Genomic DNA, 12,823 nt, shown 5'->3' with positions numbered 1-12,823 from the left:
TGTCTGTGTTCATTTAAGACAGATGACAGCTAGATTTTATTCACCTCTGTACAGAACAGAAATATCTCAGGCTTGCATATGAAAGAATTAAAACTACTACATGGCTTTGCTCAGCTTCAGTAACATGCAGTCTCCGTGTCAATAATGGCCATACCTATTCAGTTCATTGACAGTTACAAGTAGAAAGTGTTGCGTCATCATCAAGATATAACAATATGCTTCCAGCTCCGCAGGTAAACACTTGGCACTTAATGTCTTCTCCCACAGCACTGAACAGTTGAGGTTGGTCCACTCTAACAAAGCCAGGACAGTTTCCATTCATTTGGCTTTTTTCTTGGCCTGTAATAAAAAAAACAACAACTTTTCAATGATAATCATCTATCCCAACTATGTAACACCAGTGGGAGGGTCCTTGTCACTTACTGCATTTATAAAGCAGGTCTTCAGTGCTTGAAACTCCTTAGCACACAGGTCCTTCTGCAGCTCCTGTCTGCTTGTTGTGGTGGCTGCTACACACTTCCCATATACCGCTGCCTGAATCACAGAAGTTGACATTAGATAAGGAAAACGTGGCTAGCGGTTTGGGCTGGGATCTTGGGGAGCAGGGTAGTGTGGGGGCTTGCACAGGCGCTTTGGACGCAAGCTAGTCAGCATGGTCACTTCAGTGGATATCTCAGCAACATAAAAGTTAGACATCATAACATCAAAACCACCATTTCTTCACACGCAGTTGATTTTCTTTTGTTTGTTTTTTCTCAACTAAAATTCTTCCATACTGCCCCTTTAACTTTTTCATTTTATTCATACAATTTCTCTCTGTGCAGCACAGAAAAGTAGCTGCATTTCACTGTGCAACCCTGTATTGACTGATGACAGACAAGCTCAACCTACTCATCCATTGCAACAATCTAAATTAACTAAATTAAATTAACAATGAATCCAATTTAAAACACACACATAATGAAGTGCCTGAGTAGCCCTTCAGCATCAGAGAGCAGAATGCAATAGACAGTCAACAGCACGATTGATGTTTACATGTGGTCTATTTTTCATAGCATAGCTAGCTAATCTGAATGTAAAGTTAACTAATTTCCTCGCACATTCGCAGACTGTCACATAGTTTCCCTTACTAAGCCATGACTTACCTCTTCAGCACACTGTGCAAAAAGTTCGGGGAAATGTCTCAATTTCTCTCGACTGCGACTCCACACGTTTGACCCAGACATGGTCGCTGTTCAGGCGTTAACAGAGGTCATCTAAAGTCGACTGACGAGCACGATAAATTCTCAAACTGACTCTGCTTCGGATTGTTAAATATACTCGCAAATTTCCAAAGCATACGCATTAAAAATAGTCATCAACTAACGCTACAACATGAAGCATTTCTGTAGCCCATGGAGAGTGCCATATTGTTGACCCTGTCATCAAGGAAACGTCCTATGGAATATTGTGTAATCTGATTCGCTCATCTCTCTGTCAATCAAAGCGTCGGCTGTAGCTTTCCTGGATTTGATTCGCTGTTCTCTGACCCCAGGCGCAAGCAGAACGCCAATAGACTTTAGGGTTGCTACTTGCTGTTCCGTGATTGGCTAGCTGTCACAACGAGCCCCGCCTTCCCCTCGTACCCCTAGGAAGAAGATGAGTAACCCGCAGCCAGGATTGCTAAATCATGGCAACATTTATGGAACGATTAGCTTTTCTTCAGAAAGTAAGTGCTGTTAACAGTCATTAGTATTTGTGGAAACTATTAACAGCTGCTAATGGGAGCGTTACGAATATGTCGTACGTTAACGTGGCTTTTTGAATATGTGAAGTTGTGCCATCAGCTTGCTGCTAGCCTGCTAGCTAACAGCAAGACACACATTTGTTAATTGCATTTAGCTAATGCCACTTATAAGTGGCCTGCGAGCTTGTTTCGTTGAAGGCTAAAAGCAGCAGACAGGCTTATAACACTGGTACAACTATAACTTTGACCTGGTAATGAGACCTGGTGTCATGCCACGTTTGTGTCCATGACAGTATCTGTTTTACCATCAAGTACAAGGAGTTCTGTTATAATCCGATGGTTTGTGGGCTGTACAGTTCTCAGGGGTGCAGTACAGTCCCTTACTGTCAGCTTTGAACTGGTTGTTATTTAGAATCACACATTATCTTTTCCACCAACTGAAGGTCCCTACTCTGATGAAGGCTACATCAGATGATGAAAACCCCTGTCCTGGCTACCTTTTCCAAGAGATTGGAAGTATCCTTTGGCAGCCAATGTGGTGGTTCAGTCAGCAGTTACAGCTTCTGAAGATTATACTGTGTACTTCAAATATAATATATGGCTTACGTGACGTGCACAGAACTTGATTTAGCTGATAGCTGGATGCTTTAAAATGCCATCTTTAATATGCAATAATGTGGAAATGTCAGGGTGTCACTGTGAACATAGGGTCCAAAGGGGTGAAAGCCATTGCTCATGATGTCATATAGCAAAGCTAGATGACACATCTTCCGTTTTAATGTTTTAAGGAAGAATCACTTTACCCAGATCAGACATACTGAGTCTGTTACACTATGTTAATGTCCTTAACCATCATCACACTGTAGAAATCTCCCATGAGTCTTCAGGTTGTGGTCAGTGTTTATTGGAGTACCTTCTGGAGAGGCTGCAGGTGGAGTCCTGTCATGTCAAACTCAAGGTGAGAACAGTGTTATTATTCTGTCTGTAGGTTTCTGTCTGTAAGAGATAGCGCTGCGCCATGTAGCCGTAATGTATAAAGCTTTAAACGTTGTGGACTTTCCTCCCTGTCCTGTCTGTGTCTGCTCCAGGTGCTCAAGATTTTTGTCCACCTTTGCGGTCATGGCTCAAACCATTTCCTCACAGAACTCCGAAGGAACTCCACCTTTATCCAGCAAGCGTCAGGTAAGACATCGCTCTTGTAGCTCCGCTAAACTCTGGTCACTACTCCGTCACCTGAATATTTGCTCACTCATGGGTGTTTTGCTTGTAAAGTTTACAGCGGCCCACCTGATCCTATCCATGGTACAGCATTGTACCAGAAAGTGAGAAATACAGCACAGGTGAGACGCAGGTTTTATTTGACCGTTATGTCAATAACGTAATCTGTGACATCTTGGAAAACACACTCGATTTTTACATCTTCTACTTGCAGGAAGTGGCCAGGTTGCTTTTCACAGATGCATTTTCCACCAAAAGCGATGTCTCTCCACTCGAGCTGGCTCCCCCAACAATGGGTGAGTATTAACAAGGACCGTTTATGCATAACAAATCAGTCAATGAAGATCTTTCTCTTCTTCTTAAAATATCTTTCCCGAAACTACGTAATGCAACTTTATTTAATTTTAATGCGTTGCATAAGGTTCTTTATATTTTGTTAACTCAAAGCCCTGAGTACAATAGGTCCTCTGTGTCTTTCTGTCCAGGTATGGGCTCAGGAACCTCCCAAAGGTCAGGAATGCAGGGCTTTGGATACAGTCCAGGGAAGCAGGGGACAGGTGAGAGTGACGCACAAACACCACACACACTGGACACAAACACAAATCCAATCAAACTCATCTTTGTACATTTTTTTATGTCTGTTTCTTTGCCCTTCCAGCTGGCAGTGACTCACTGCTGGATAAGATCCAGAAAGCTGCAGAGGTAGTGGCCAGCGCTGTCCTCCCCCCAACCGAACAGCAGGGCATCCGTCTCCATGACAACCATTACCGGGCCGTAGTTGCACCGTCTGCACCCATAGAGGTGGCCGTGCCTGCGTGTGCCTATAACCTGCCTGCTCGCAGACCAAAAGGTGAGATGTTGGTGTGTTGGCGTCCTTGGTTTGTGTTAATGAAGAAAAGGCTTGATTCTTGATGCACCTGGGACAACTTTTTCTCCACAGCGATGACCCAGCGGTGCCCAGGACAGGTAGGAGGTGGCTGGGAAGAGACCGACAGCGGCAACAGCTCCTCTCACAACTCCTCTCAGGAACTTGCAGCTAACAGCAGGGCCTCCGTGGGCAGCAAGTCAGCCGGTACTGGGAGCCAATCAGGGGCCAGTAGAGAGAGCAGTGGGGACCTATCAGATCGGTGAGTGAGTGATAACATAAGATGAACCCCACATACGCTCACTTCCTCCATATAATTTCTCTCTCTCATGCTTTCTGGTGTCCAGGGTGGAGGCCTTGCAGTTAGGGGACTGCGGCCAGGAGGTGGCGCTCATCAGCAGACTGACTGAAGGATCCAGAGTTTTCCTGTCCAGAGAAGAGAGCCAGCACTTCATCAAAGAGTCAGTGCATCAATAATCAGACTGAGAATAGATTTATCAACCCCATTTTTTGTTGACATTTTTGTTCAATCTGTCAGGTGCTCCATTCTCAACTGCGAGGTTGTGCTGGAGTTGCTCTCAAGCAAGCTTCAGGATCCATCAAACACCGTTAAGATGGTAACAATGCTCAGGATTTACTAAAAATCCAGGTTTTCTGTATGATACTATGCAATCCTAACATTTACGTCTTTGTTTTCCTCCAATCTTGCAGCGGGCGCTGTGTGCTGTATCATGCCTCCTGACCTCTGACCTCCTCTCTCTGGAACAAATGTTTGGAGCTACACAGCGAAGGCTCCGCCAGCTGAGTGAGGGAGCTCCAGGACCTGTGGCCAACAAAGCCACCAAGGTAAGAGAGAAAGAGAAAGCTACACATGGCAAAGAATGATTGGACAGAACTATAGATGCTCAAAATGTTTTTGTTCTTATCTGCTCTCACCAGATCCTGCGACAGTTTGAGGCTCTGATGGGTGGATCTGCACACGCTCCCCGGCAGGATGCCTCCAACAGCAGCCATCAGGCAACAACTAATCACCTTCCCAAATCTACATACTTGAATCCTTTACTACCAACACACTCTGCTGGCAACCTCAACCATCATCAGCCTGACATCTCACACACACCACGAAATCACCCATCATCTTCTTCTAGTCCAGCCCAAAGAGACTCCTCAGGGGAGCTGATGAATGAGGATGATGAGGAGAAACTTTCTCCCATTCAGGTTGAGCCAGTTAGGACTGCTGAAGTTGAATCGGTTGCCGAGGAATCAGGGTCTTCCCCTTTACCTCAAAGCGAGCAGCCCTGTCTGAGCAGACTGTCCCTGTTCAGCGGTATGCAGCTGGTGACCAAGGGGAGGCACGTGTGTCAAAGGGAGACGTCCCAGACAGAGACGGATGACAGTTTCAGGGAGGATCCAGCTGTGCAGAACTGTATCAGCATCACCAGTGATGACGCTCCTTCAGTTTGCAATTCAGTTGCATCTGATAGCAGCCAACCAGTATCGGCCTTCTCATTCGTCAACTTTTGACCAACGTTTTACAGCTGGAACTGTTAAGAGTTAAACCAATGATGTCATCATGTATATCCTCACAGAAATCTATTTAATTTTATAAGATCAGATCTGTTAGGTTATAACAATATATAAAGACAGCTGATTCACGTCATAGTAGGGTTTTCTGTTTTTATCTGTATGGTGCCTCCGTAGAAGTTGTGTTCAATGAGCAGACAGATAACGAGATTATCGATGAGTGCAATCCACCTCAACTGCCATAAGTGAGGACTGGTGTGTAAGCTGTGTGGCTTGAATTTCTCAGAAGTATTTTACTAAGAATGGTTGTCTTGAATAACAGTTTGCTTTATCTCAGGTTTTCCTTTGAGTTATTCTTAACGCCTCTGCAGCACGTCCTGAACCTCAATTTGTAATTTGCACTACAATTGCTCTTCTTATGGACACTTAAAACTACAAATGAGAGTTGTCTTCCATATTTTTTGGGTACTTAGCTATTATGTCAATGTTAACGTCATCGAGTGTTAGTTTACAACTTATTTATTACGTCTATCCTGCATTGATTAAAACATACCCATGAGAGTGGTGGCAGAGTGCATGTCTAAGATTAAAAAAAACTGTTAGGAAGAATTAATTAATATTGAGATGTTCTGTGTGCATAACCAATGTGTGGAACTATGTGTGATAAAACATCTGCGATCAGCGTAATGCAAAATATCTGCAATTTCATGGTTCATTTCAACGGCTGCTCGTGTAATTAAAAAGAAAAGCAGATCACATTCACTATCTCACCATTGTTATTTCAGTTACTGTACTGTGGCATTGATCACTGTGGAATGTAGTACAAACTACACGCCCAGGTGGTCATCCAACCTAATGAAGCATACAACGAACGCTACTGATGTATTTTGTTTCAGTGAACACGAGCTATGCTGTTGCACATGCTGATGAACAATAAAACATGCTGTATTTTTGCTACAGCACTTACTACTACATCGGTGAGTCATGTTTAATGTATTTTAGGGTGCAATATGTAAGAGTTGTAGTTGAAAGCATTCAAAAATTATCAATCGAATGTGAAGAAATAACAGTTTCAACATAATGATATCTATGTATTGTGTCGCAGAGATATCCACAGAAGTTAGCATGCTAACCAGCTAGCCCTCCCTGGTCCAAAGCTCCTGTGCTAGCTGTGTAAACACCAACGCTCATCTGGAGCATTGAGCTCCCAGTCTAGACCACTAGATCCAATGCTAACTGAGCTAACAGCAGCTACAATTAGCAGCAGTTAGCTGTTATTCGGGCGATATGCGTACCCCTATTTGTTTTGAGGATGACTTCAACAGGTGGCCAATTCTTACATATTGCACCTTTAAGGGCAAACACTGCAGGTAAAAAGGGGTTTAAAAGCCAGGTTAAACGATCTTGTTTCATTTTGTTTACATATTAGAGTAAAAGGTTTTCATCATATTATTATCACTAACTCACTATCACATAACTATTATCACTATCACTTCTAGCTTCACATTTGTATTTACATACATCTCTAGGACACCTAAATGTGGATTTTGACCATTGAAAAAAGACATGTTATGGCAGCAAAATATCCCAAAATCTCAAAGTGTACCAGTGCATGAAATGTCTGCGTGTAGTGTCAGAATTCTGAATGCTATCAGTGACATGTTGCAGACATTACTTTCAGCAACGCTTTATTTCAATGTCAAATGATTTGGCAAATTACATAAAATATGAATCACTCTCACATCTCTCATTTTTATTTGCAACACAGTGTGCTGGTCATATTATACCATACATAATCAAGTATGGCTGACAGGCTTACGACACATACACACACACACACACACAATGTGTAAGATGTTAAAGAAGTAAACAGGTGGTTACAAACTGATTCAGAGCACTTGTTTCTTGAGGCTGTTTTTGTCAGAAGCACTGTGCTGAGCGTGACGTCGTCTGTGCCGCAGTCTTCAGTGCTTGCTCTCAGGGCTCTATAATTAGCCGGGGTCTAATCTGAGGTTGGATTTTGGTGGCGAGGCTCATGAGGAATTTGTGTTCCATTACCTTCAACCCACTGACCTGCCATCACCAGAACATTATTGATTCATTTAGATAGTGAAAGCAAATAAGGCCCAACATGTTATTACTGGATTGTTTTAATTATGCTCCTTGGGAGTGAGTCCATTAACCTGGATGAACTTCCTTTGTGAAATGGATCACTACAACTCCCACTTCACTGATACAAACATGCGACTGACTTACCCAGTCGAGAGTAAACAGAATGAGGAGTTATCGAGTAAAGTGCTAAGCTTTATTTAGTTTTGCAAGCACTTTGGATCATCACACGTTTCTTGTGATTAGCACCAATGAAAATGTCCACGCATCAACGCACGCATGTAAAGAGAATATCTCTTTATAAAGTGCACAGGGTGCGTGCACACACACACACACGCACACACACAAACACACTTACACATCAATACTGCACAGAAAACCACAGTGGCTGGGCCATGGAAAGGCGGATGTGCTTATGGTCTTGACAAATGGTACATGGTGAGGTGGGGATGAGCCTTTGCGCCCAAAAATCTGTAAACCTCCCCACATGTCATCCCCCTTCCCCTTGACTCGAGTGTGTCACTTGAGGCTTTCGAGGAGGAGCCAGCAGTTTCAGCACTGATGGGCGAGGGACCAAAGGTCAGGGGAGGGGTCAGAGGTCACGGTCATGTCGAGCCTGGACGTCCTCTGGTCTGCAGACTACTGAAGTGCGCCTCCCTCAGGACTCTATTGATGTAGTCATAGGAGAGACTGCTGCCGTCGCCATGGAAACCGTGCTGCAAGGAAATAGCGGAGTCTTCAGGCTTCGGGCTGGGGGAGGACTGGGTGATGCGGTTGTTCTGGCTGTGTATGCACGGCCTGGTGGTAACCACTATTGCTGTCTCTGGACTACTGATCCCGTTACTGCTGTCGCTGCTGGAAGACTGCAAATACAGAACACAGATGGGCTCTGAAGTGTAGTTTCATGGATGGATGCTGGAGCTTTAAATAAAACATTCTGAGCTGTTTCTGACAGTGGTGCATTGCATGTGAATGCAGAGTCACGTGTATTTATATGCATGATGCCAGGTTGCTTGCTCCGTCTATAAAGATCATCTTGTAAAGTCAATAAATACATAAATGACCTTAGCAGAAAGACTTTTCCTCTCCAACAATCAGATAAAATCTGGGCCTATGTCTGTCCGATGGTCTCAAGATGCACGTAAACATCAAGTTAGTCTCACCTCTGAGTCCAGATCTGACACGAGCAGGCTGGGACCTCCTCCTGATCTCTTGGCCTGAGGACTCAGCTGTTGGTCTTCCTCGCTGTCACAACTACGGTGTCGTTTCCTGTGCAAATCAGAAATGGAAGGAACAGAGAGTTTTGTGAGTGCAGACAACAGTAGAGAGCACATTAAAGTGAAAGAGAGTGTGACGTGAAGGATGCAGGCGGGGGTGGGGGGGGGACTGAGTGGAGAAAGAGAGAGAACATGAAGAGGAACCAAAAATAGCAACTCACACTCAGGCAGTTACATGATCAGACATGTGGCACTCCCATTATGAAATCACATTGATTAACATACCTTGACTGGGGTCTATAAAGAGACTGAACATACAGTGTGGATATTACATTGTTGTAATGATAATATGACATGTAATTTAGCTATTTCAATAAAGTGCCACAATTATTAAATGTAGAATTATATGTAATATTAAGCCTGTATTAGAGATAAAGATATGTTAAAATGGTTATTCTGGTCAGTTTACCTGTTGTCAGTCAGCATTTCTGCAGTCTTGACGGATGTTATTTTGGCAAAGAGAAACGCTGACACTCCTTGTGAGCCGGACTGAGATATCTTATTTAAAAGCTTTGGCTATGTTACAGCTCCACGACCATTTCGCAGAAACTCAGCACGGCAAGCTCCCTCTCATCTCAACGGAGAGTCTAGGCTGTGCGAGTAACCGATCTCCAGACGGCTGAAGCACAGGTCGCCGTAGGAAAGCACCAACCTCAGCTGTGGGTGAGTTCAGACCTGTCACTGCTCCAAGTCCTGTCCGCCCTGCCTACGCCTCGGCGCTGGTACAAACTGCTGCTGGGCGTCTGAAAGCTAACCAGCTAACGTTAACGACTGGGTATTCTCGTTTACGCAGTGAAATCTCGAAGAACTCCGGGCATGACAGCACACGGAGCAAGCTAGCCTGCTAGCCGCTACCGTGAAACGTTAAATCAGCTACTTGTCGGCTAACTACTTTAGCTAACTAATGCCGCACTATGCTAACAGAAAGTTCTTCCGCTTTCGTATTGCGTCCACTCGCTGTTAATTGTGGTTAACTGTTGCCTGTACTTGACAGCAGTCCGACACGAGGAAACTAAGTGAGTAAAGTTAAAAATACATTAGTTTTTAATGCTGTCGAGGTAGGTTAGCCGATACGCCGGGCTCGTTATGCCATAGCAGTGAGCTTGTCTTCTTGGCTTGTCATTAATGTCGACTCAAGTCAAGAGCTCCGCCCCTCTGTTTACCTGACGTCATCAGCAGAAAGCGGAAACGACTTCCGGTATCAACATTATGGCGAACTAGATGTGTACACTGGGGCAAATTATCTGTATTTTATCATTTCTTACGAATGATAGGCTGATACATTTTGTCCTTAAAGACATGTGTTGATAGGGTATCTTGTTTTGTTGTCGAACGGACGTGTTGCAACGTGTTTTTATGCCGTGCAGTTTGCAAAGCTCACAAGAAATTCTACTATTAGCTGTCTAATATTTATTTCTTTGCTGTATGTGAAATAGATCAACAGTGTATTTCCAGGCAGGTTTGTATAATTATTATCTACTTACACACTTCTGCTACTTTGAATACTCTCAGTGTACTGTATTGTATTATGTTATAAATCATATTTCCATCCAGTATGTGGGCTTGTAACCTGTCTAATATTTTCTGTCACATAGACTTTCCTTTGCTAACAGCCTTTGGCTTCTATAAAGTTTGTATAACCAGGATACATTTAGTCTTTATAATCAAATTTTCATTTCTATAATTCATTTGAATTATTTTTTTCATAAGCATCCATAGGTAGCTCTAGGGGTTCAGAGTAGAAGAAATGCTATCAAAGCCATGTTGAAAATGTCACCGTGTTGATGACGGTTATCTCTCCTGCAGATGAAGGTGATCCAGCACTCTGTGGAGACGCTGCAAACAGCTTTGGTCTCCAGTCGTCAGGACTTGGTTAAACTTTACAGCAAGTACACAAAAGTAGAAAGGCAATTGTTGGAGGAAGGATTCCACCCGGGGCAGCCAGGTTCACTTTTCCAACCCATCACAGTGCACTCTGACTCAGACTGGATCCCCGCTCACCCTGAGGAACCTCAAGACTTTGAGAGCTTTTACAGAGACCCTTACCGCAAGACCCCCGATGCGAGTCACAATACAATTTATATCCAAACCATAGGTGAGTATGTTTGTGTCTAGTGCAGCTAGAGCCTCTGTAATCATCAGTCCTTGTGAAGAGTGTGGGAGTGGTCCTGATAAAATAGCCATTTTTTAAGGAAAGGACATGCATAGTTAGTATTTCTCCATCCCACGTACCCATGACCACAACAGTAAACATGTCACCAATTGCCAGAAAGATGACAAGACATACAGTCGTTTTTTTGGACTCAGCATGCAGCATGTTACATGGTTGGCTGGCCTTAATTCTACATTGTGTTTCCTGTAGGTTCTTTTGGGGAGGCCGGGGCAAAGACAGACCAGTATGTGGAGTGGCTCAGAGAATACTGCCAGGCCTTCTTCCATGGACTGTCTGTCAAGTTACTGCCAGCAGTAACTATAGCTGAAACAGGATGCTCCTTCAGAGTTAACAGCAACTCGTACAACCTGCAGATCCTCACTGGTAAGTACCTCAGGCAAATCTTAGGGCCTGGGTGGCTACTTTTCATGTGGAGCTGAGTATTAGGAGTGAAATGCATTGATCTCCAACTGGACCTTGTATGATATTGCGTTGCCATTATTGTCTTCTCCTGAAATTTAGGTGACTTGCTACGATTCCTGGGGAACAGGAAACCAAAAGATGCTTTTTGCATTGTTGGAATCACAATGATTGACCTCTACCCTAAAGAGTCCTGGAACTTTGTCTTTGGACAGGCCTCTCTTAGTATGGGTGAGATTTTACTTCAATGCCTTAACAAAGAAAATGTTACTCTATCTGTGATTATTAAGGATAGATGCTACTACACTTAATAGAAATACTCCACTGAGTATCACCCCAGAGTAAATCTGATGTTAAAACACTTTGATATGTTCAGGACAAGCACAATTTCAAAGACAGAATCAGTAAACATGGCTTCATTTATGATCGTCAATGCTACCGCTGATGGTGTAATGTGGTAGACCTGCCACTAGGTGGTGCCAAAGTCATTTACATGCAATCCATTTCCTTACCTGCATCCTCACTATTGCAGGAATGGGTGTTTTCAGCTTTGCCAGGTATGATGACAACTTCTACAGCAGAACTTATGCTGGGAGGCTAAAGAAACGACTTCTGCCAAAGCAGGGAGACTACTCTGTGTTTGACGGTTATTACACTCCACCCATCACCAGCACCCTGTTGCTTCGATCCTGCAAGGTTTCTATCAAACATGCTCCTCCACTCACTCAATTTTGGTACTATGAACCTCTTGCCAAAGGTCCTTCTTATCTTTACTTTTATCATTACCACTGATAAAACAGTCAATACTCCTGTTTTCTTTTTGCGATCAGAAAACCTCATGTTAAATTTTTTTTTTCCAGACAATGACCCATGAGATCGGCCATATGTTTGGAGTAAAGCATTGCCAGTGGTTGAACTGTGTCATGCAGGGTTCAAACCACCTTGAAGAGTCTGATCGCAGGCCCCTGGATTTCTGTCCCATCTGCCTTCGCAAGCTGCAGGTCGCCATTGGCTTCAAAATAGCTAAAAGATACCAGGTAAAAAAACCAAAAACCTTTTCATAGACAGAAATCTGACTGTTTCACAATGACAGTGAATTTTCACCATAATTATATGTTTCAGTTCCAGTCAGTATTACAACTTTTTTCTGAGAATTTCTTTTGTTTTGCACATTACCGGTACTTGTGACTGTCGCAACTTAATAACACTTAAGTAATTCATTGTGACATGTGATCTCCTTTACAAAGAAGCGGCTGTTTTTTTTCCAATAAGTGAATGTTTATCTGTGTTCAATAGTCCTTACTGCGCTGGATGGAGGAGGATCAGAGACAAACATCCAGACCAGAGGAGGCCTCTGCCTGTCAGTCTGTGCTGCACTATCCCAAACCCACTGAAGCCTTTCACACATCGGCACTGTGGCTCCGCAAGTGCCTGGACATACTGGAGAAAAGATGAACTTCAGTACCACTTTCTGCTGCCGTTTGATTAGTAATCAGCACCTTAATTTTGTTAATGATTGGTATGCCCAATTT

General features: G+C 43.5%; 4 protein-coding genes across 6 annotated transcripts; 2 read left to right on the top strand and 2 right to left on the bottom strand.

Moving 5' to 3' along the window:
* Positions 1-2: 2 nt before the first annotated feature.
* On the bottom strand, positions 3-1,414 carry ndufaf8 (NADH:ubiquinone oxidoreductase complex assembly factor 8). The gene is made up of 3 exons (XM_084343194.1): positions 1,146-1,414; positions 424-534; positions 3-339 (listed from the first exon to the last, which is right to left on the bottom strand). The coding sequence occupies exons 1-3, from the start codon at positions 1,224-1,226 to the stop codon at positions 319-321; spliced, it is 213 nt and encodes a 70-aa protein (XP_084199320.1). The 5' UTR covers positions 1,227-1,414; the 3' UTR covers positions 3-318.
* A 146-nt stretch (positions 1,415-1,560) lies between these two features.
* On the top strand, positions 1,561-6,305 carry tepsin (TEPSIN adaptor related protein complex 4 accessory protein). The gene is made up of 13 exons (XM_084343193.1): positions 1,561-1,708; positions 2,170-2,242; positions 2,593-2,684; positions 2,815-2,908; positions 2,999-3,066; positions 3,159-3,240; positions 3,430-3,501; positions 3,603-3,794; positions 3,885-4,071; positions 4,157-4,270; positions 4,348-4,426; positions 4,521-4,655; positions 4,749-6,305. Exons 1-13 carry the CDS (start codon positions 1,670-1,672, stop codon positions 5,331-5,333), a joined length of 1,812 nt encoding a protein of 603 aa, XP_084199319.1. The 5' UTR covers positions 1,561-1,669; the 3' UTR covers positions 5,334-6,305.
* Positions 6,306-7,004: 699 nt separating this feature from the next.
* On the bottom strand, positions 7,005-9,268 carry LOC311250527 (protein VCF1). The gene is made up of 3 exons (XM_084342279.1): positions 9,129-9,268; positions 8,606-8,711; positions 7,005-8,305 (listed from the first exon to the last, which is right to left on the bottom strand). The coding sequence occupies exons 1-3, from the start codon at positions 9,143-9,145 to the stop codon at positions 8,048-8,050; spliced, it is 381 nt and encodes a 126-aa protein (XP_084198405.1). The 5' UTR covers positions 9,146-9,268; the 3' UTR covers positions 7,005-8,047.
* Positions 9,264-12,792, top strand: amz2 (archaelysin family metallopeptidase 2). Of its 3 annotated transcripts, none has more exons than XM_084342275.1 (7): positions 9,264-9,382; positions 10,526-10,814; positions 11,082-11,255; positions 11,394-11,522; positions 11,824-11,987; positions 12,152-12,328; positions 12,588-12,792. In XM_084342275.1, exons 2-7 carry the CDS (start codon positions 10,526-10,528, stop codon positions 12,744-12,746), a joined length of 1,092 nt encoding a protein of 363 aa, XP_084198401.1. In that variant the 5' UTR covers positions 9,264-9,382; the 3' UTR covers positions 12,747-12,792. The 3 variants fall into 3 exon arrangements, with proteins under 3 accessions (XP_084198401.1, XP_084198402.1, XP_084198400.1); XM_084342276.1 differs by lacking the exon at positions 9,264-9,382 and adding an exon at positions 9,908-10,174; XM_084342274.1 differs by lacking the exon at positions 9,264-9,382 and adding an exon at positions 9,908-10,178.
* The last annotated feature ends 31 nt before the right edge of the window (positions 12,793-12,823 follow it).

The sequence above is a fragment of the Pagrus pagrus genome (assembly GCF_965226575.1).
Source record: "Pagrus pagrus genome assembly, chromosome: 21".
Lineage (NCBI taxonomy): Eukaryota > Metazoa > Chordata > Actinopteri > Spariformes > Sparidae > Pagrus > Pagrus pagrus.
Note: the sequence above shows the minus strand (reverse complement) of the source record. Positions and strands in the feature narration are given on the sequence as shown.